This window comes from Rattus norvegicus, chromosome 7, assembly GCF_036323735.1.
Source record: "Rattus norvegicus strain BN/NHsdMcwi chromosome 7, GRCr8, whole genome shotgun sequence".
NCBI classification, from domain to species: Eukaryota; Metazoa; Chordata; class Mammalia; order Rodentia; family Muridae; genus Rattus; species Rattus norvegicus.
The window spans coordinates 58,753,470-58,773,296 of record NC_086025.1 but is presented as its reverse complement, the minus strand read 5'-3'; the positions used below and the strand labels follow the sequence as shown (position 1 = coordinate 58,773,296).

At 43.3% G+C, this 19,827-nt stretch overlaps 1 protein-coding gene and 1 long non-coding RNA gene across 2 annotated transcripts in view; one reads left to right on the top strand and one right to left on the bottom strand.

Annotated features, from left to right (window-relative positions):
* Nucleotides 1–15,947: 15,947 nt before the first annotated feature.
* Nucleotides 15,948–18,035, bottom strand: LOC120093619 (uncharacterized). The gene is made up of 3 exons (XR_005487010.2): nucleotides 17,836–18,035; nucleotides 16,564–17,038; nucleotides 15,948–16,112 (listed from the first exon to the last, which is right to left on the bottom strand). It is a non-coding gene; the product is annotated as an uncharacterized LOC120093619 (long non-coding RNA).
* An 834-nt stretch (nucleotides 18,036–18,869) lies between these two features.
* The window catches only part of Tbc1d30 (TBC1 domain family, member 30), an 89,374-nt gene continuing 88,416 nt past the window's right edge, over nucleotides 18,870–19,827 (top strand). Inside the window, exon 1 of the mRNA XM_039080139.2 lies at nucleotides 18,870–19,437. Within this exon, the coding sequence (XP_038936067.1) occupies nucleotides 18,882–19,437 (556 nt within the window). The 5' untranslated portion in view covers nucleotides 18,870–18,881. The remainder of the gene's footprint in view (nucleotides 19,438–19,827) is intronic.

Sequence of the window (19,827 nt, the reverse complement as noted above, 5' to 3'; positions counted from 1 at the left end):
ATCCCCAACCCCTTTTTTTCTTATTTTTTATATCTAAAATAAAGCAGATATTTTGTAATAATATACATATATACAAGTAATATACAATAAAAATTTATAGGATCTCTGTGACTTAGGGAACACAACAATGTAGTCCACCACTCACAGAACAGGATTTAGGGAAAGAAGAAATAATATTTTAAAGAAATCATAGCTAGATTTGGAGAAAATAAGATCCAAGAAACTCAACCCCATGCAGAAAAATCAGAGACAGTTTTCCCCCAGTCATGATGGCAAATACCTATAATTCCAGCCCTTGGGAAGCTGGGGGAAGAGGATTACACATTTGAGGCTAACCTGGGCTAAGGCTGTAAGAACCTGTCTGTGATGGTTTGTCTATGCCTGGCCTAGAGAGTGGCACTATTTTAATTAATTAATTAGTTAAAGACCCATAAATAGATTCGTCATAGTAAAAAAAAATATGTTGAAAGACAAAGGAGGGAAAGCAGCATGAGGAACATGCTCACCCATTACAAAAGACTCCAAGAAAACCAGCAGACGCCTCAGTGCAAGCCCCTCAGCCGCTGCAAGGCCCAGCTTTTGCAATACGGCTTTGAGCATGGGATTGGGCTGTAGCTCATGTCAGACTTCTCATCAGTTGCCATGCTGAAAACTAGTCTGGGTCTAGTGTTGCTCAGATGTGATCCCTGGGAAGTTCGTTCCTCTCGGTGGGTGAGGTTCAGTCAGATTATCCATATATGCTTTCAGTGATCTGGATTCAAAAACGTAGAGTGTTTCTTTAAATACAGTTTTACTCAAAAGCTAGATGTCAGGCTGGAGAGATGCAGGCTCAGTGGTGAAGCACACCATCTGCTCTTGCAGGGGACTGCACACAAACCGCCTCTAACTGCTGTTCCAGGGATTCTGGCATGGCCTCCTGGCCTCTTCAGATACCCACGTTGTGTGTGTGTGTGTGTGTGTGTGTGTGTGTGTGTGTGTGTGTGTGTATACTCAGACAGAGAGGTATATGTGTAAATACACATAATAAAAACAACTCATTTCTAAAGGTTAATAACAGAAATTAATGAAACAATAGAAAAATCAGGGGAAAATGAAAGGCAGATAAATGAAACAGACAGGCTGCTGCATGCCCGGCACATCCCTGCCCGAGGAGGCGGGCTGGCCCCAGCAGAAAGGATCCTGGGTGTGATTATTATCTCTCATGATCTCAGTCAGCAGGTGACTGCAGGAACTCTGTTCCATGGAGTATCTCTGATAGGGGAGATAAAGACATGCTCAGCTAATCGCAAGGTTGATTTGGCAAGTAACTTCTTATCTACCTCAATCATGAAAGGGATTCCAAAACAGTTTCTATTTGTGAGGATGTCACAGCCAAAGTTATTCAGTTTGCTTTCAAGGTGATGCGAAGGATCCCAGCTGTAACAGCGTGCCACTGTGTGTCATAATACAGTCCAACCAGACGTGAGCTTTTGTGCGTCCTACGGAACATCTAACTACCAATTATCCTGATGACTTTGTGCTGGTCATTCCGGCCAAACAAGAAAGACTACTGTGACGGTGTTATATGCTCCAGGAGGTGGGAAGCGGACCATATGAAATACAGGGATTAACACATCACCAAAGTTGTTAGAAGTCCCAAAGTATCCCAGGTTCTACTGAAAGGTAAAAGTTTTAAGGTTGGCTCTCCCCCCTAGACAAAGGTTCAGAAAGAAAACCGGTTAGGCCCTAGAATTGTATGTTCCAGGAAGCCCCTCCTAGGGCTATAGAATAGGTAATTACATCTGCTGGTTCAAGCAGCTTCTCCCAGGCACTAGCGGACCATAAAGTTAAACAATCTTGAGAAACAGGGAGTTTCTCCTTGTGATTTTTCACTGGTATTCTTGTGATTTTCCAATGACACCACCCCTGCCCCCTTGGGTTGTGACTTCTTCCTTTAAATACCCTTTCTCCCAGCCTCTTGGGGTCAAACTCCACTGCCCCTGCATGGGATATGAGTCTCGACCCCAGTGCACTGGTTCCCGTTAATAAACCTCATGTGATTACAAGGACAGTCTCACGTAAGTTCTTGGGGGGTCGTGTCATCCTGAGACTTGAGCGAGGGTCTCCCTGCTCCGGGGGTCTTTCACTACCTTCAGATGAAAAACCAAGTGGCTACATCTTGAATTCCTTACATTGGAGGCTCACACTGCCTGGTAGAAACTTTAAATCATAGCCTTGAGCCAGGCCGGCAGCTGTGGTGGTGCACACCTCTAATCCCAGCATTCCAGAATGCAGGCAGATCTACAGAGGGAGCTCTGGGACAGCCAGGGCTATACAGAGAAACCTTGTCTGGAAAAACCAAACAACTAAAAAAATAAATAAATCACAGCCTCAAAATTTTCTACACCTAGGAATATAGCTGTAGCCATGTACTAAATGCCAGGAAGACTGTCAGCTCTGAGTGAGGGTTGGCTGGAGGAGAAAAGCATGTGGTGCCAGGCAAGGCTGGCTACATACTCTGTAGGCTGACGTGAAGAAGCAAAACATAGGACCCATTTTGAAAAAAAAATCAGCAGGAAAATGCTAACTGTACTGTTGCGGTAAAAATTAAAAGTTCGTTTGCTATCAGTTCCTGAACTGGATCCACTCTCTGGCTGCTACTCTGATTCCGTCTGCAAACAGCCCTCTTCCAGGTGGTTTTAGCCACCCTTTCCTCAAGGTCCTCTAGGCGGTGGTCACCACGCCTGACACACACACACACACACACACACACACACACACACACACACATCACATCACATATCTTGTTCTGTGGGCTCTGTGTGTTCCTACTCTGTGCTGGCAACAGAACCAGATCCGCACCCTCCCGCTGCCTCTCAGCCATTTCTTTTACACACGGTCCTCTTTAGCCCAGTAAGTCAAAGTCCCAGAAACTTGTAATGTAGCAATTAGATTTACATGTTAAATTCTCAATCCATAATTCATCCATACAATAAATTCACTGCCAATTGATAAAGATATAAACTGCCCACCTAGACAGGATAAAATCGATCTAGTTCACCTAAATCTGAGCCATCCTCCTCCATAGACTCCATCTGATCTCCTCCTCCCTCCTCTCTCCCGCCTTACAAAAACTTTGTCTCCACCCCACTCTCTACTGTCCAATCATGTGTCGCCTTGACATCAACCTACGCTGTACTAAAACATAAATCTAGTCTAGGGCTCAGGGAGGTTGAGGCAGGACCGTGGTGTAAAGTCAGCCTGAAATCCTACTGCAGAAAGAAAGCAAGATAAACCTCATAAAGCTTTTTGCATTTTTAAAGATTTATTTCTATATTATATCTATATATGAGTGCTCTATCTGCATATAGATGCTTGCATGCCAGACAGGATCCCATTACAGTTGGTTGTGATCCACCATGTGGTTGCTGGGAATTGAACTCAGGACCTCTGGAAGAGCAGTCAGTACCCTTAACCACTGAGCCATTGCTCTCTGGCCCAAAGCTTTTTATTTTAAAAATATCTTATTGCTTACAAAGTATAACAAGGTTGGAGGCATGGCTTAGCATTTAAAAGCTGTCACTGCACTTTAACAGAGGGCCGGAGTTTGCTGTAACACAGTGTGGCTTACAAGAACCAGTGATGCCAGCTTCAGGGGATCCAATGCCTCTGGCTTGCAGGGGCGCTTTTGCTCATGAGCACACATCTATTCTCATATAGATTTTTAGAAAATAGATCTTTAAAAAGCAATAGGTGTTATAATGGTGTGTAATTAATAATGTCATCTGAAGACCTGCAAAAAACACTTAGGGTATTATGATTTTATATACTATAATTAATAATGAGACTTTATAGATATGGTACTCTATAAAGACTCTATGGTCTAAATCTTGTGACTCTAAGATTTCTCTGCAGATTCATTTCTCACCGGCCACCACATATTTCTTGCAAATTGATCTTCAGTTCTTGATGCAATAGAAAGCAATCCCAGTCGCTCCTGGAAAATGCAAATAATTTCTGAACTTTGACATGTCTCTACCTGGAGCTGACGAGAGTATTTTGTAGGCTTTTTAATAATGGAATACACATCTGACAGAACTTCAAGATGCAGATTTTTGTATACACCATGTTGACAATGCCTGTAGAAAGGTTTTCTGAAAACCGCTTAACATTTATTACAGATCAGTTCTACGTATGTCCGAATTTAATTTCAAGTACTTTATTATCATTTTATAATTGTAAAACTATAACTGGTGTGAGGGGCTCATTGTAATGAGCTGGAGAGAATTGGGGGTTGAGAACACACATCACTGCTCTTCTACAGGACCTGGGTTAGATTCCCAACACCCACATAGAGGCTCACGCCTTCTAGAACTCCTCTTCTAGTGGTTCCAATGCCCACTTACCACCTTGACAAGCACCAGGCACATACAAGGTGTGTATATATACATGCAGAAAATTTGAGTTTAGCCTGGTTGACACAGAAAGTTCCAGGTAAGCCTGGATTATGTAGAGAAACTTTCAAAAAAAAAAAAAACAAAAATATTTGTGCAAATGGTGCAGAGAGAGGCAGAGGAGAGCAGGTTTTTAGCATGGCCTTTCCCTACTCCTGCCGTCTCCAGCCCTGAGTGTGGGTGTGGCTACAGTAAATTCAATCTCTTATCCCCATCCTGCTTGACACTGTTGCTACCACCATCTGGGGAGTCCAGGGCCAGCCAAGCCCAGGCTACAGAATGAGATAGGAGGGGGGTAGGTGGAAGAGGGGAGTGCAAGCTCCCTATATACAGAGTCTCTAGGTCACAAGGCACCAAGTGACTAAACTTTCTGAACACACACACACACACACACACACACACACACACACACACACACGCTGGGGACAGCATACCATGACAAGGACTGCCTGCAGCAGGCTGGGATGGAAACATCTCAGTAGCCCACTGCAGCTCTTTGTAAAAAACAGTTGTTCCCATTTCTCCTAACCTTAGCCCCAGACAACTGCTATATAGATTTCATTTGTGCGTGACTGCCTTTCATTTGGCTTTGGTGTGCATAATTATTCTATTTTATTTGGCTTTCCTATTTCTCCTTCTGCTTTGGTGAGTTCTGTGAAACTAGATGTTCCTTGATGTAAGGATTCTTTTTTTTTTTTCTTTTCTTTTTTTCCGGAGCTGGGGACCAAACCCAGGGCCTTGAGCTTGCTAGGCAAGCGCTCTACCACTGAGCTAAATGCCCAACCCCTGATGTAAGGATTCTTAAACAATTAGAAATGAGGCAAAGGGCACAGCACAGCACAGTCCCAATGACCCAGGTGCACGCTGTGTGTTCTAGCCTTGGAGACAATGTAACAGCTGCAAATGGTAGTTTCTGATTAATGCTTGACTTGCAAAGAAATTTTGAAAAAAATTATCAGAAAATGAAATAGACCCAATATTGGGACCCTGAGAAAGGAAAAAAAGCTATTGAAGTTATGAAATAAGTTTTGCACAACATTTGAGAGTAATTCTTGGTCTCCTTTGGATATGTATGTATAAGAAAGTATAGAATGCATAAAATTATATACTAGTAAAACTGAGTCAAAACACTGGGACTCTGAGGAGAGCGATTGTGTGCAATGTGCAGAAGCAGGAAGCTATCGGAACTACTGAGTTAAGGGTTAACTTAATTCTTTCTGGCCACTGCCTGGTAGCTTTGCCCATGTCATTTATCATTAGAGTTTCACAGGAAAATGTAAGTAGCTGACCTCAGAGCTCTGAGCTCTGAAGTATAATAAGTCAAAAGTTAAAGTTTAAATAATGATAAGTTTGCAATTATTATTATTTTGGCCAGAGATCTGGGCATAGGGGACACGTGAAACTTTGGGGAATAATTGTAATGATTCTTTGTGGGATGTGGTCATTCTTTTGGATTTGACTTGGCAATGATTATACAATGTCTTTTTGTCTTCCTGCTTTTGGAGTATCAATAAGAAACGGGGACAAGAAAAAGGAGAGTGGGGTGTGCATAAGGTGTGCACGAGGTGAGTGTGGAGTGAGTGAAGAGAATGTGAGAGAAAGTGTGAGGCGGGAGTTCGAGAAAAGAAAAGCACACAGGAGAAAAGCAGAGTGTGCAGAAGAATTCAGAGTGTGGGTAGCCTCAAGCTGTAAGCCAGAGAAAGAGAGAGAGAGAGAGAGAGAGAGAGAGAGAGAGAGAGAGAGAGAACAACTTTAAGCCTTGAAAAATTGCCTGTCAGTTTGTACTTGAAAAGTAGTCTGTACCTGTTTAATATATGCCTTCCAGATATCCCTGCTTCCAGTTGAGAACTCTGATCCTGTGTTGAAGCTGGACCCCCAACGTGTATGTGTGTGTCGTGTGTGTGTGTGTGTGTGTGTGTGTTACACACACACATATGTTATATTAGAATGACTTGTAGGCTGTGTAGTTCAGTTAGTCCAACAATGGCTGCCTGTGCAAGGAAGGTACAAGAAAACCTTTGACCTAAGAAGAAACACAGAGACTAAGAAGGAGCAGAGACTGAGGGAATTGCCCAACCAATAACTGGCCCAACTTTAGACTCATCAATGGGCAAGCACCAATCCCTGACAATATTAATGATACTCTGTTATGCTTGCAAACAGGAACCTAGTACCTAGTGTAACTGTCCTCTGAGAGACTCCCCCAAGCAGCTGACTGAAGCAGATGCAGAGACCCACAAACAAAGATTAGACAGAGCTCAGGACTCTTGTGGAAGAGTTGGGGAAGGATCAAGGGACCCAGAGGGAATAGAAACTCCACAGGAAGACCAACAGAGCCAACTAATCTAAACCCTTGGAGGCTCCCAGAGACTGAACCACCATCCAAAGAGCATACACGGGTTGGACCTACGTCCCCTGGCACAGATGTGCAGCTTGGTCTTCATTCGGGCCCCCCCAACAACTGGACCTGGGGCTGTCCCTGATTCTGTTGCCTGCCTATGGATCCTGTTCTCCTAACTGGACTGTCATGTCTGGCCTCAGTGGGAAAGGATATGCCTGGACCTGTAGTGATTTGGTGTGCCAGGGTGAGTTGGTATCTGGGGGTGGGAGGAATTTTGAGGGGGGCTGCTAGCAGTGGGGAGCTTCAATCAGGATGTAAAGTAAATAAATAAATTAATGGAAAGAGAGAAAAAGAACACAATAGTTGTTTGTTCTACAAGGCTCGATGTCTCAGCCGGCCAGCACTATACGTTTGGATATGAAGAAGTAGCTCTAACGCCAGCGAAGGAATGGACTTGCTAGAGAGGTGAGAGCAAGCAGGCAAAGAACCAAGTTTCCTTTTTCTATGTCCTTTATATGGGCATTCAGCAGAAAACATGGCCCAGATTATAAAACCCTTTGCTAAAGACCTGGATTAAAGGTGTGTCAAAGACCCAAATTATAAGTGGATCTTCCCACTTCAAATGATTTAATTAAGAAAAATTCCTCACAGCTGTGCCCAGTCATTTTTTGGGTTTTCATTCATTCCAGATGTGGTTGATGACCAAGGCAGCCACCACAGAGGGTAAACAGTACAGAAGCAGGACCAGAGGGCACAGACAGGTGCCACCTCTCTGCCCACCCATCAGACTTGTTGATCCAGAACCTTACAGCAAAAGTATACATACCAAAGGCCTACAATACCAGGACCATTGAGGTTAGGCCCCCTCCCAATACCTATTTCAATAGGAACATCCAGGAATCAAAGCCATCTAGATGGCTAAAGGTCCTTGAAAGAATTCAGTCAACAAAAACCAGGACAATAGAACACCTTCAGAGCACAGCTACCCCACTACAGCAAGCCACTGGGTATCCTAACACAGCCAAAGCACAAGAAAATGACCTTAAATCCAATCTTATAAAGATGATAGAGGCCTTTGAAAAGGAAATGAATAAACTCCTTAAAGAAATACAGGAAAATAAACCAGACAGGTGAAGGAAATGAACAAAACTGTGCAAGACCTGAAAGTGGAAATAAAAGCAGTAAAGAAAACACAAAAATGAGGGAATCCTGGACATGGAAAACCTAGGGAGGAGAACAGGAACAGCAGATACAAACATCACCAATAGAATACAGGAGATGGAAGAGAGAGAATCTCAGGCGTAGAAGATACAATAGAAGAAATTGATACATTGTCCAAAGACAACATTAAATCTAGAAAACTTCCTGACAAAAAACATCCAGGAAATCTGGGACACTATGAAAAGACCAAACCTAAGAACAATAGGAAGAGAAGAACATTCCCAGTTCAAAGGTCCAAAAAATATTTTTAACAATATCATAGAAGAAAATTTCCCTAACCTAAAGAAAGAGACACCTATAAATATACAAGAAGCTTACAGAACACCAACTAGACTGGACCAGAAAAAAAATCCTCTGGACACAAATAACAAAACACAAAATCAACAGAACAAGGAAAGAATATTGAAAGCAGTAAGGAAAAAAGGCCAGGTAACATACAAAGGCAGACCTATCAGAATAATACCTGACTTCTCCACAGTAACTCTAAGAACTTGAAGGACCTGGACAGATATCCTGCAACCTCTAAAAAGCACACGTGCCAACCTAGACTACTATACCCAGCAAAACCATCAATCACCATACATGGAGAAAACAAGATATTTCAAGACCACTCCTAATTTAAAAAATATCTATCCACAAATCCAGCCCTATAGTAAATACTAGAAGGAAAACTCCAATCCAAGGAAGATAATTATATCCAAGAAAACACAGGAAATAAGTAATTTGATACCAGCAAAAACAAGGGAAGCACACACATGCATGTACACACACACACACAAACACAACCAACATCAAAATAACAGAAATTAGCCATCACTGCTCATTAGTATCTCTCAACATCAATGGACACAATTCCGCAATAAAAAGACACAGGCTAATAGAATGGATGGAAATAGTATCCATTGTTCTGCTGCATACAGGAAACACACCTCAGCATTAAAGATGGAATTACTTCAGAGTAAAGAGCTGGGAAAAGTTTTCCAAGCAAATGGACCTAGGAAGAAAGCTGGAATAGCCATTCTAATATCTAACAAAATAGACTTTTAACCAAGATTAATTAAAAGAGATACTTCATACTCTCAAAGGAAAAAAATCTATCAAGATAATATCTCAATTCTGAACATCTATACCTCAAACACAAGGGCATCCACATTTGTAAAAGAAACATTGTTAAAGCTTAAATTGCACATAGAACCCCACTCATTAATATTGGGAGACTTCAACACCCCACTCCCACTGTTGTGGCTTGCCTTGGAGTTCTCTCTGAATTTGTCAAATAAAGGCAAGAGCTCGAGATTTGGGCAGAGGGAGGAGTTGGGAGTGAGAGGGGAGGAGTCAGGAGGGGGAGGAGTCAGGGGAGGAGAAAGGAAAGAAGCGAGGAGAGAGTTGTCGTGGGAGAAGGAGAAGCTGGAGACCTGGCAAATAAAAGGTGCAAGGGATGAGGGATTTGGGAGCTAGGAATAGGACAGTGTAGGGTGGATCTGCCCAATCTAGACGCTAGATTGTTTTCATATTAATTGAGTTGCGTTTACTTTGTACTGGCTGATTGGGTTGGAGGGGAAACTGCAACAAATTGCAACACTCCCACTAGCTGACAGATCATCCAGACAAAAACTAAAACAGAGAAACAACAGAAGTAACTGATATTATCAATCAAGTGGGCCTAACAGACATCTACAGAATATTTCACCTAAACATAAAAGAATATATTCTTCTCAGAACCTCATGGATCCAAAATTCTCCAAAATTGGCTATGTAGTCAGTCTTTTTTTCTTTTCTTTTCTTTTCTTTTCTTTTTTTTTCGGAGCTGGGGACTAAACCCAGGACCTTGCGCTTGCTAGGCAAGCGCTCTACCACTGAGCTAAATCCCCCAACCCCATGTAGTCAGTCTTAAAGCATGCCTCAACAGATAAAAGAAAATTGAAATAACATATTGTATCCTATCAGATCACCATAAATTAAAGCTGGAGTTCAACAATAACAGAAACACCAAAAAGCCTACACATGCATGGAAACTGAACAGTTCTACTCAATGATCTTGGGGCTGGGGAAGAGATAAAGAAATAAATCAAAGACTTTCTTGAATTCAATGAAAATGAAGACACAACATACCCAAATTTGTCACACACAATGAAAGCAGTGCTAGGAGAAAAGTTCATAGCACTAAGTGCCTACATAAAGAAATTAAAAAGATTTCATACCAGCAACTTAACAGCACACCCGCAAGCTCTAGAAAAAAAGAAGTAAGCATAACAAAAAGAAGGAGAAGGTAGGAAACAACCAAAATTAGGGCTAAAATTAGAAACAAAGGAAACAATGCACAGAATCAATGAAATCAAGAGCTACTTCTTTGAGAAAATCAACAAGATAGACAAAACCCTGGACAAACTAACCAAAAGACAGAGAGATAGTATGAAAATAAAATCAGAAATGAAAAAGGAGACATAACAGGCAATGAGGGAATGCAAAGAATCACTAGGTCTTTCTTCAAAAGTCTGTACTCCACAAAACTGGAAAATCTTAACTAAATGAATAATTTTCTAGACAGATACCACTTACCAAAGTTAAATCAAGATCAGGTAAACTATTTAAACAGATCTATAATCCCTAAGGACATAGAACCAGTTTTTAAAAGTCTTCAAACAAACAAACAAAAAATCCCAGGGCCAGATGGTTTTAGTGTAGAATTCTATCAGACTTTCAAAGAAGAGCTAACACCAATACTCCTCAAACTATTCCACAAAATAGAAACAGAAGAGAGATTTTATGAAGCCACAGTCACCTTAAAGCACATAAAGACTCAACAAAGAAAGAGAATTTCAGACCAATTTCTCTTGTCAACATTGATGCGAAAAAATTACTCAATAATATACTTGGAAATTGAAATACAGGGACACATAAAAGATATCATCCACCATGATCAACTAGGTTTCATTCTAGGAATGCAATGGTTCAATACAAAAATCCATCAATGTAATCCACCATATAAGCAAACTGAAAGAAAAAAAATCACATGATCACTACATTAGATGCTGAAAAAGCTTTTGATAAGATCCAACACCCTTTCATTTTAAAAGTCTTGGAGAGATCATGGACATAGTCACATACCTAAACACAATAAAGGCAATATATGGTAAGCCAATTGCCAACATCAGTTTAAATGGAGAGAGACTTAAAGCAATTCTACTAAAATCAGGACAAGACAGGCTGCCCACTCTCTCCCTATCTATTCGATATAGTACTTGAAGTTTTAGCCAGGGCAATTAGACAACTAGAGGAGATCAAGGGGATACAGATTTGAAAGGAAGAAGTCAAAGTATTGCTATTGGTGGATGATATGATAGTTTGTATATATAAGTTACTCCAAAAATTTTACCAGAAAACTCTAACCACTGATAAACACCTTCAGCAAAGTGGCTGGATACAAAATCAACAACAACAACAAAACAAACCAGCAGGGAAACAACACTCTTTAGGATAGCCACAAATAATATAAAATATTTTGGTATAACTCTAAGCAAGCAAGGGGAAATAGCTATACGACAAGAACTTCAAGTCTCTGAAGAAAGAAATTGAAGAAGATATCAGAAGATGGAAAGATCTCCCATGCTCATGGATTGGCAGGATTGACATAGTGAAAATGGCTATCTTACACAAAGGGAATTTACAGATTCAATTCCCATCAAAACTCCCAACACAATTCTTTACAGTCCTAGACAGAGCAATCCTCAACTTCATATGGAAACACAAAAATCCCCGGAGAGCTAAAACAACCCTGAACAATAAAATAACTTCTGTAAGTATCACCATCCCTGACCTCAAGCTGTACTACAGAGCAATAGTAATAAAAACTGCATGGTACTGATATAGGAAAAGACATATTGATTAATGTAATCGAACTTAAGACTCTGAAACATACCCACATACCTATGGACACTTGAGTTTTGACAAAGAAGCCAAAATCATACAAAGGAAAAAATGAAAGCATCCTCAACAAATCGTGCTAGTCTAATTAGATGTCAGCATGTAGAAGAATGCAAATAGATTCATATTTATCACCTACCCAAAACTCAAGTCCAAGTGGATCAAAGAACTTGATGTAAAACAGAATACACTAAATTTAGTAGGCCAGAGAGTGGGGAATAGCCTTGAACTCACTGGTACAGGAGACAACTTCCTGAATGGAACACTAATGGCTCAGACTCTCAGATCACCAATTAATAAAGGGGACCTCATGGAACTGCAAACCTTCTGTAAGGCAAAGGACATTAGCAATAGGATGAAACGACAGCCTACAGAATGGGAAAGGGTCTTCACCATCCACACATATGACAGAGGGCTAATATTCAAAATATATAAAGAACTCAGGAAATGAGACACCAACAAGTCAAATAATTCCAATTTAAAAATGTGTTTCAGGGCTGGAGAGATGGCTCAGTGGTTAAGAGCACTGACTGCTCTTCCAGAGGTCCTGAGTTCAAATCCCAGCAACCACATGGTGGCTCACAACCATCTGTAAAATGAGATCCGATGCCCTCTTCTGGTGTGTCTGAAGACAGCTACAGTGTACTTATATATAATAAATGAATAAATAAATCTTTTAAAAAATGTGTTTCAGAGCTAAACAGAATTCTCAACAGAGGAATCTTGAATGACCAAGAAACACTAGAAATGTTCAACATCCTTAGTCATGAAGGAAATGCAAATCAAAACAATGCTGAGATTCCACCTCACACTCATCTGAATGGCTAAGGTCAAAAACTCAAAGGATGGCACATGCTAGCAATGTTGTGGAGCAAGGAGAACATTCCTCCATTGCTGGTGGGAGTGCGAACTTTACAACCACTTTGGAAATCAATTTGGTGGTTCTCAGAAAACTGGGAATAGTTCTACCTCATGATCCAGCTATTCCACTCCTGGGCATATGCCCAAAAGATGCCCCACTATACAACAGGGACACCTGCTCAACTACACTCATAGCAGCTTTATTTGCAATAGCCAGAAACTGGAAACAAGTTAGATGTCTCTCAACTGAAGAATGGATAAAGAAAGTATGGTACATCCACATAATAAAAGACTACTCAGCCATTAAAAACAAAGACAGCATGAATTTTGCAGACAAATGGATGCAACTTGAGAATATCATCCTGAGTGAGGCAACCCAACCCCCAAAGGACATGCACGGTATGTTCTCACTGATAAGTGGATATTAGTCATAAAATACAGGGCATCCACACTCCACTCCACAGACCCAAAGACGCTAAACTAGAGGGAAGGTCCAAGCGAGGATGCTTGAATCTCACTTAGAAGGGGAAATAAAATAGTCATAGGAGGCAGATGGGGGGCAGACCTGGGTGGGAGAGGGGATGGGGGGGGTTCAGGATGTGTGGGGAGAGATGGGAGAGAGGGCTAGAGGTTCAGGAGAATGAATGCAATTCTGCAGCTGGCGGGATTGGGGTATGGGGGGGCGTCTTGAGGACATGCCAGAGACCTGGGAGGGTAGAGGATCCCCAGGAAACAATGGGGGTGACCTTACCTGAGACTCCCAGCAGTGGGGATATGGGATCTGAAGAAGCCACCTCCTGCAGCCAGACAGAAACACCATTGGAGCGATAGGGACACCAACCTACCCACAAAACTTTCCACCCCAAATTTATCCTGTCTACAAGAGATGTAGGGACAGGGGCTGGAGCAGAGACTAAGGGAATGGCCAACCAATGACTGGCCCAACTTGAGACCCATCCCATGGGCAAGCACCAATGCCTGGCGCTATTAACGATACTCTATTATGCTGGCAGACAGGGGCCTACATGACTGGGAGACTCCACCCAGCACTTGACCAAAACAGATGCAGAGACTCACAGCCAAAACCTTGCAAGGAGCTCAGGGAGTCTTATGGAAGGGTTGGAGGAAGAATTGAGGGCCCCGAAGGGGATAGCAACTCCACAGGAAGACCAACCGTCAACTAACCTAGACCCTTGGGGCTCTCAGTGACTGAACCACCAACCAAAGAGCACACACAGCCTGGACCTAAGCCCCCTGCACATTTTTAGCAGATGTACAGCTTGGTCTTCATACGGGTCCTCCAACAACTGGAGCGGGGGCTGTCCCTAAAGCTGCTGCCTATCTATGGAATATACTCCCCTAACTGGGTAGCCTCAGCGGGAGAAGATGTGCCTAGCCCTGCAGACACTTGATGTGCCAGGGTGGTGGAGGGGGTACCTGGGGAAGGTGCTCCACCCTCTCAGAGGAGAGGAGGATGGAATATAGGGGGAGGGACTGTGTGAGGGGAGACTGGGAGGGGGCAGCAATTGGGATGTAAAGTGAACAAATACATAAATAAAAACAAAACCAAAAACCAAAAAAACCAGGTGTATAAATATTGATATATATACATACACACATATATACATACATATATATGTATATATATATATGTATATATATATATATATATATATATATATATATAAAAATGTATCCTGATCATATCCTCTTCCCTCAACATCCCTTTCCTCTAACCTCAACACCTGCCCACCTTCTTTAATGTTCTCTCTCTCTCTCTGTCCTCTCTCTCACCCACTGAGAGCAATTAGTGTTAACTGTTGGTGGCTACTGTTGCTGTCCTGACTGCAACAGCTTTGTGCAGATGTCATGCACAGCTTCCAGTTCTCTGGCTTTTGCACTCTTTCCTTTCCCTTGATGTTTCCCGAGCCTTGGCTGAGTGTGCGGGTTTTTTATACAGACGTCCCACTTAGAGCTGATGACTTGCAGGTTCTCAGCACTTTGTCGGGTTCTGAGTCTGTCTTCTGCTGTCTGCTGCAGAGAGGGACTTCCCTGGCCACGCTAGAGAGTAGTCCAGATGTATACAGTGAATTGCTGGCATTGTGTTGCAAGATGATGTCGGATCTCTCTGACTTTAGAAGGTTCCATGTGCTGCTGTGTGTGGGAGGGGTGAGTAGGAGCTGTTAGTCCATCACCCCGCGGGTCCTTGGGGTTCTGCAGTGTGGAGAGAGAGGTTGTGAGCCCTTTCCTGGCAGTTCTCTGGACTCCACTGTGACCTCCTCTGGTCTTAGCATGTGTCAGGCCCCATTCTCCAAAAAAGAGGCCTGTCATGCAGTCTGTGCAAGATTTGATGTCTCTTTTAAAAGCACACCCCCCTTGTTATCATCATTCTAACTTTTTAGATTGAGAAATAAAAATCTTCCTCACGCATAGCAACTGAATAGAAAACGCAGATCATATTATGTTCTGAGCATATGATTAATCTTTAAACAGCAAAATTAAAGGATGAAATTTAGTCCCCATAGGAAACCTATGTTGAGCAATGTTGTTTTGTGCTTCCCTCCTGACTTGGCCAAGGAGAAATTCTACAAGGAATTCTTCCTCAACAGTAATCACTGCTCAGGGCCACATAATTAGAAAGTATAATTTCCAATACAGCCCTAACTTTCATCATACCAATTTATTCCTCATGTGAGTGTCTTAGTTAGGGCTGTCATTGCTGTGAAGAGACATCGTGACCTAAGAAACTCTTATAAGGACAATATTTGACTGAAGCTAGCTTACAGGTTCAGAGGTTCAATCCATTATCAGCATGGTGGGAAGCATGGCAGCATCCAGGCAGGCATGGCACTGGAGATGGAGTTGACAGTTCTACATGCAGCCAGAAGGAGATTGTATCTTCCCCGCTAGGTGGAGCTTGAACAACATAGGACCTCAAAGCCCACCCCCACAGTGACACTTCCTCCAACAAGGCCACACCTTCTAATAGTGTCACTCCCCTGTAGGCCAAGCATTCAAAAACAGGACTATAGGGGCCAAACCAAACCTATTCAAATCACTACAGTGTGAATCGGCACCATTCATATATATATATATATATATATATATATATATATATATATATATATGAATATGATATATGAAGGGGGTTAGATAAATAGCTCAGGGGTTAAGAGCACTGGCTGCTCTTCCAGAGGACCCTGGTTCAATTCCCAGTATCCACACAGCAGCTCACAACTGTCTATACCTCTAGTTCCGTGTTGCTTCTTTGTAGGCTCTTCTTTCTTCCACCCTTCTCCATCCCTTTCTTCTACCCTTTCAACTCCCTAACACTAGATAGGAGAGAGAAAAATATAGAGGGGAAAGGGACAACATTATCATCAGTCCTCTTCCTACTGATTAGGGGCATCAAGTTTCTTGGGACAAGTTGATCTTTGGCATTAGATTATCCAATTTATTCTTGTTTTTTTGCATACAACTACTTAACAAACCATGGCCAAGAGCAATTAACAGCAACTGACCACAACCAACCACAACCAACCCTCCCAAGGAGCCAACAACGACCCACCCCCACCTTTTAGGGTGTGTGTGTGGGGGGAAGCTAACCCTTATATACCCTCCGGGAAGTTCCCAGAATTCTAAATATCACACAATCACAGAAACTATTTGCAGCTGACAAAACCATGCCTCTGCTAGAGCACGAGGCAAATCATAGTCAGCTGCTGGAGACAGTCTGAAGCAGCCCCCAACACCAGGGGATCTGAGAACTTCACCCAGACCTACCTGCAGGCAAAACACCAATGCACATAAAAAAGAAAATCAAAACGTTGCGAGTCTTGTTTAGGTGATTGTAAAGTGATGAATGTCTAGTTGGCTTTTATGCTGCTGTGATCAAACACCTCTCGAAAGTAACCTGGAAAGAAAAGGGTTTATTTCTCATACACAGTATAGTCCGTCATCCAGAAAACCTAGGGCAGAAGCTCAAAGCAGGAACCCGGAGGCAGGGAGTGAAGCAGAGACCTCAGAAGGATTCTGCTTACTAATTCACCCCTTCTAACACGTGCCGACAACTTGACTCAGCTGTTCATTTCCAGTTTGCCGGTTTCACCTCTTCCAGTAACAGTGACAGTAGGAAGCGACTCTGAAGTTTGATTCCTTTAGAAATATTGATGCTAACGATCAGTTGTTTTCTTGGTGTCTTTCTTCATCGTCCTCAGATCCCTTTGAATCTGATCCCACAGTTTCTGAGGGACATACCCTAAAAAGAAAAGAGTGCTGAAGACGGTCCCTCGGGGAGGCAAACAAAGAGCAACCAGGGGGATTCACTCATACTTCGGGCAATAGGGAGAAAAAAAAATCTCTCTAAAAGAATAAATGTGGTAGGAGCTCATTTATCTCTTTCTTATAGTCCATGAAAAGGCTGACATTTATTTATATTTGTGTGTGGGTCTCATGGTATACATATGGAGGTCAGAGGGCATATTTTTTATGATTGGGGGGTCTTTGCTTCTACTTTATGGGTACCAGGGATCAAATACAGGTTGTTGATGGCAAATGTGCCTTTACTTGCTGATCCAATTTGCTATATTTTGTATTTGTATTTACCAAAAAATTAAGTATTAAATATTGACTAGATTAATAATCACTTATTAACAAACACACATCCATTAATATCTTAATAATTAACATATTAACCAATTTATTTATTAATAATAAATAATAAAAATTAAATATTTAAAAATAAAATATTTTTAAAAGACAAAGTAGTCTTGAACTCAAGGCTACTCTCCTGCCTCAGGGCTCCCATTTTCTGAGATTACAGGCTTTGGCCACCCCCTCACTTCCATTCATTTTATCATTAAGCAGTGGCAGAAGATAATCAGTTATAAAATCACACAACACTGTTTTCGGAACAAGATTTTAAAACTATTTTATCTGAGTCTAAATGCACATCTTCGTCTTCTTCTTGTTCATTTGTTTTGGTTTTTCAAGACAGGTTTTCCCTGTGTAACCGAGCCCTGGCTGTCCTTTTGACCAAGCTGGCCTCGAACTCACAGAGATCCTCCTGCCTCTGCTTTCTGAGTGCTGGTTGAGGTCCAAAGAGGGCATCAGATCCCTTAGAACTGGAGTTTCAAGGAGCTGTGATCTGCCTTGTATGGGTACTAGGAACGGAGCCTCTGTCTTCTGAAGGAGCAGTCAGTTCTCTAAGTGCGGATTCATTTCTCAGCCCCTCCAGTTATGTCCAAATCCTGTATGCTGAGGGCCTAAAACGTTATAAAACTCGTGCTTTTATAACTCACATTAGGTCCAATTTCCAATTATTTTGGCGGTAGTGTCAAGCACGTCAGGTTTGTAGTCACAGAGTCAGGCTGTGCCTCACCGTGTAAGAAGTGTAAATAAACAGGAAGACTGCCACTGTTCTTTAGAAGCGCCTTAGATGTGCAGACAATTAACGGCTTTAGGCTGAGGAGTATTTGTACCTCATGAGAGGCAGACATTAAGAAAAGTTCAAGCTTCCTTCCTGGCAAGTCAGTTAACCGCTTTGCTTCAAGGCTCTCGCGGAAAATCGAGGACACCACAGGGTTTAACTGACATCCAATATGACACAAATATATACGTAAGGTGAAGGTATCATGAGATCTGAAGTCCAGTGTAAAGACAAATCTCTGTGATTTGTCTAGAGAGTTGGCTCACCAGGCAGAAGTTCTTGTCCAACAAGCCTGGCTACCCGAGTTTGAAACCCCCGCCCCCACCCGAACCCACTTAAAGCTAGAGGTTTGATCTCCAGAACCCACTTAAAGTTGGAAGGAGAAAACCGACTGCACAACCTTGTCTGCCCTCTGACAAGCACCGGCACATCATGGGATGAGTGTGCACGCACGCAACAATAATACACTTTTTTTTTAAAGAAAAAAAGATAATATCTCTCATATACGCGAATTCACCGTCAAAATTAGCTCTGGCGACTTTCATTAACTCTGCCAACTCACGAAGGCTTGTTAAACCCACAGTCAGTGTCACGGAATTTCGTTGATCTGAATCCAGGTCTTTTATTGGAGGAAAAAGGTTCACAACGTCACTAAAGTCCCAGGACTTGCCAGATGGTCAAGGATTTTGTGGAGCTTCCTGGACGCTCCGGGTCAGGTGGGAAGGAGGACTCGGGCGCGGCGCCCGCGGACGTGAAGCCGGAACTCCGGGCCTCCGCCCATTGGTTGGCATTTCGACCCCTGCCGGGGACTCTTTACTGCCCGCGTGGCCGCGCCCTCACGGAACTGGCGGACGCCGCTGCGGTTCGAGTCATGGAGGTCCTTCCCGCGGGCAGGATGTGGGACTCGCAGCAAGCCGAGGAGGCGGCGGGGCACCCGGCGGGTGAGGGCGACCCGGAGCCGCAGCCCGACGGCCGCACCAGCCGCACGGCGTCCCTAGTGAGCGGGCTGCTCACGGAGCTCTACAGTTGCACAGAGGAGGAGGATGTGGCAGCCGGTGGGGACCGGTCCCAGGGCCGCCCCCTGCGCAAGGACAGCCTGGACAGCTCCACTGAGACCTCGGGTTCCGACGTGTTCCTGGGCGGCCGCGGCGCTGGCGACTCCCGAGTGCTGCAGGAGCTGCGGGAGCGACCGAGCCTGCGGCTCCAGATGCAGTACCTGGAGCGGAAAGGTGAGCGGCGGCGCGGGGACTCCTGCCTATCACTGCCACCTGCTCCACTGCGCCATTTGCGGCACCTGCTCCAGGTGCCCACCTGAGCCATCTGCCCCACTTGTCCACCTGCGCGAGGTGCCCACCTGCGCCCACTGTCCCACTTGACCACCTGCGCCATCTGCCCCGCTTGTCCACCTGTGCTAGTTGCCCACTTGCACCACGTGTACGCCGCTGCCCTTCCCGCACACCCGGAGAGTGTGGCGTCTCGGTTCATCTGACTCAGGAATCTACTGTCCCTCTTTCCCTAGACTATTTCCTAGTGCTCAGCCCCACCCCCTCTGCAGGTGTGGCTCAGAGCGTGGTCGAGTGTGCCCACGTCCTGCACAGCGCTCAGAAGATCAAGGGTAG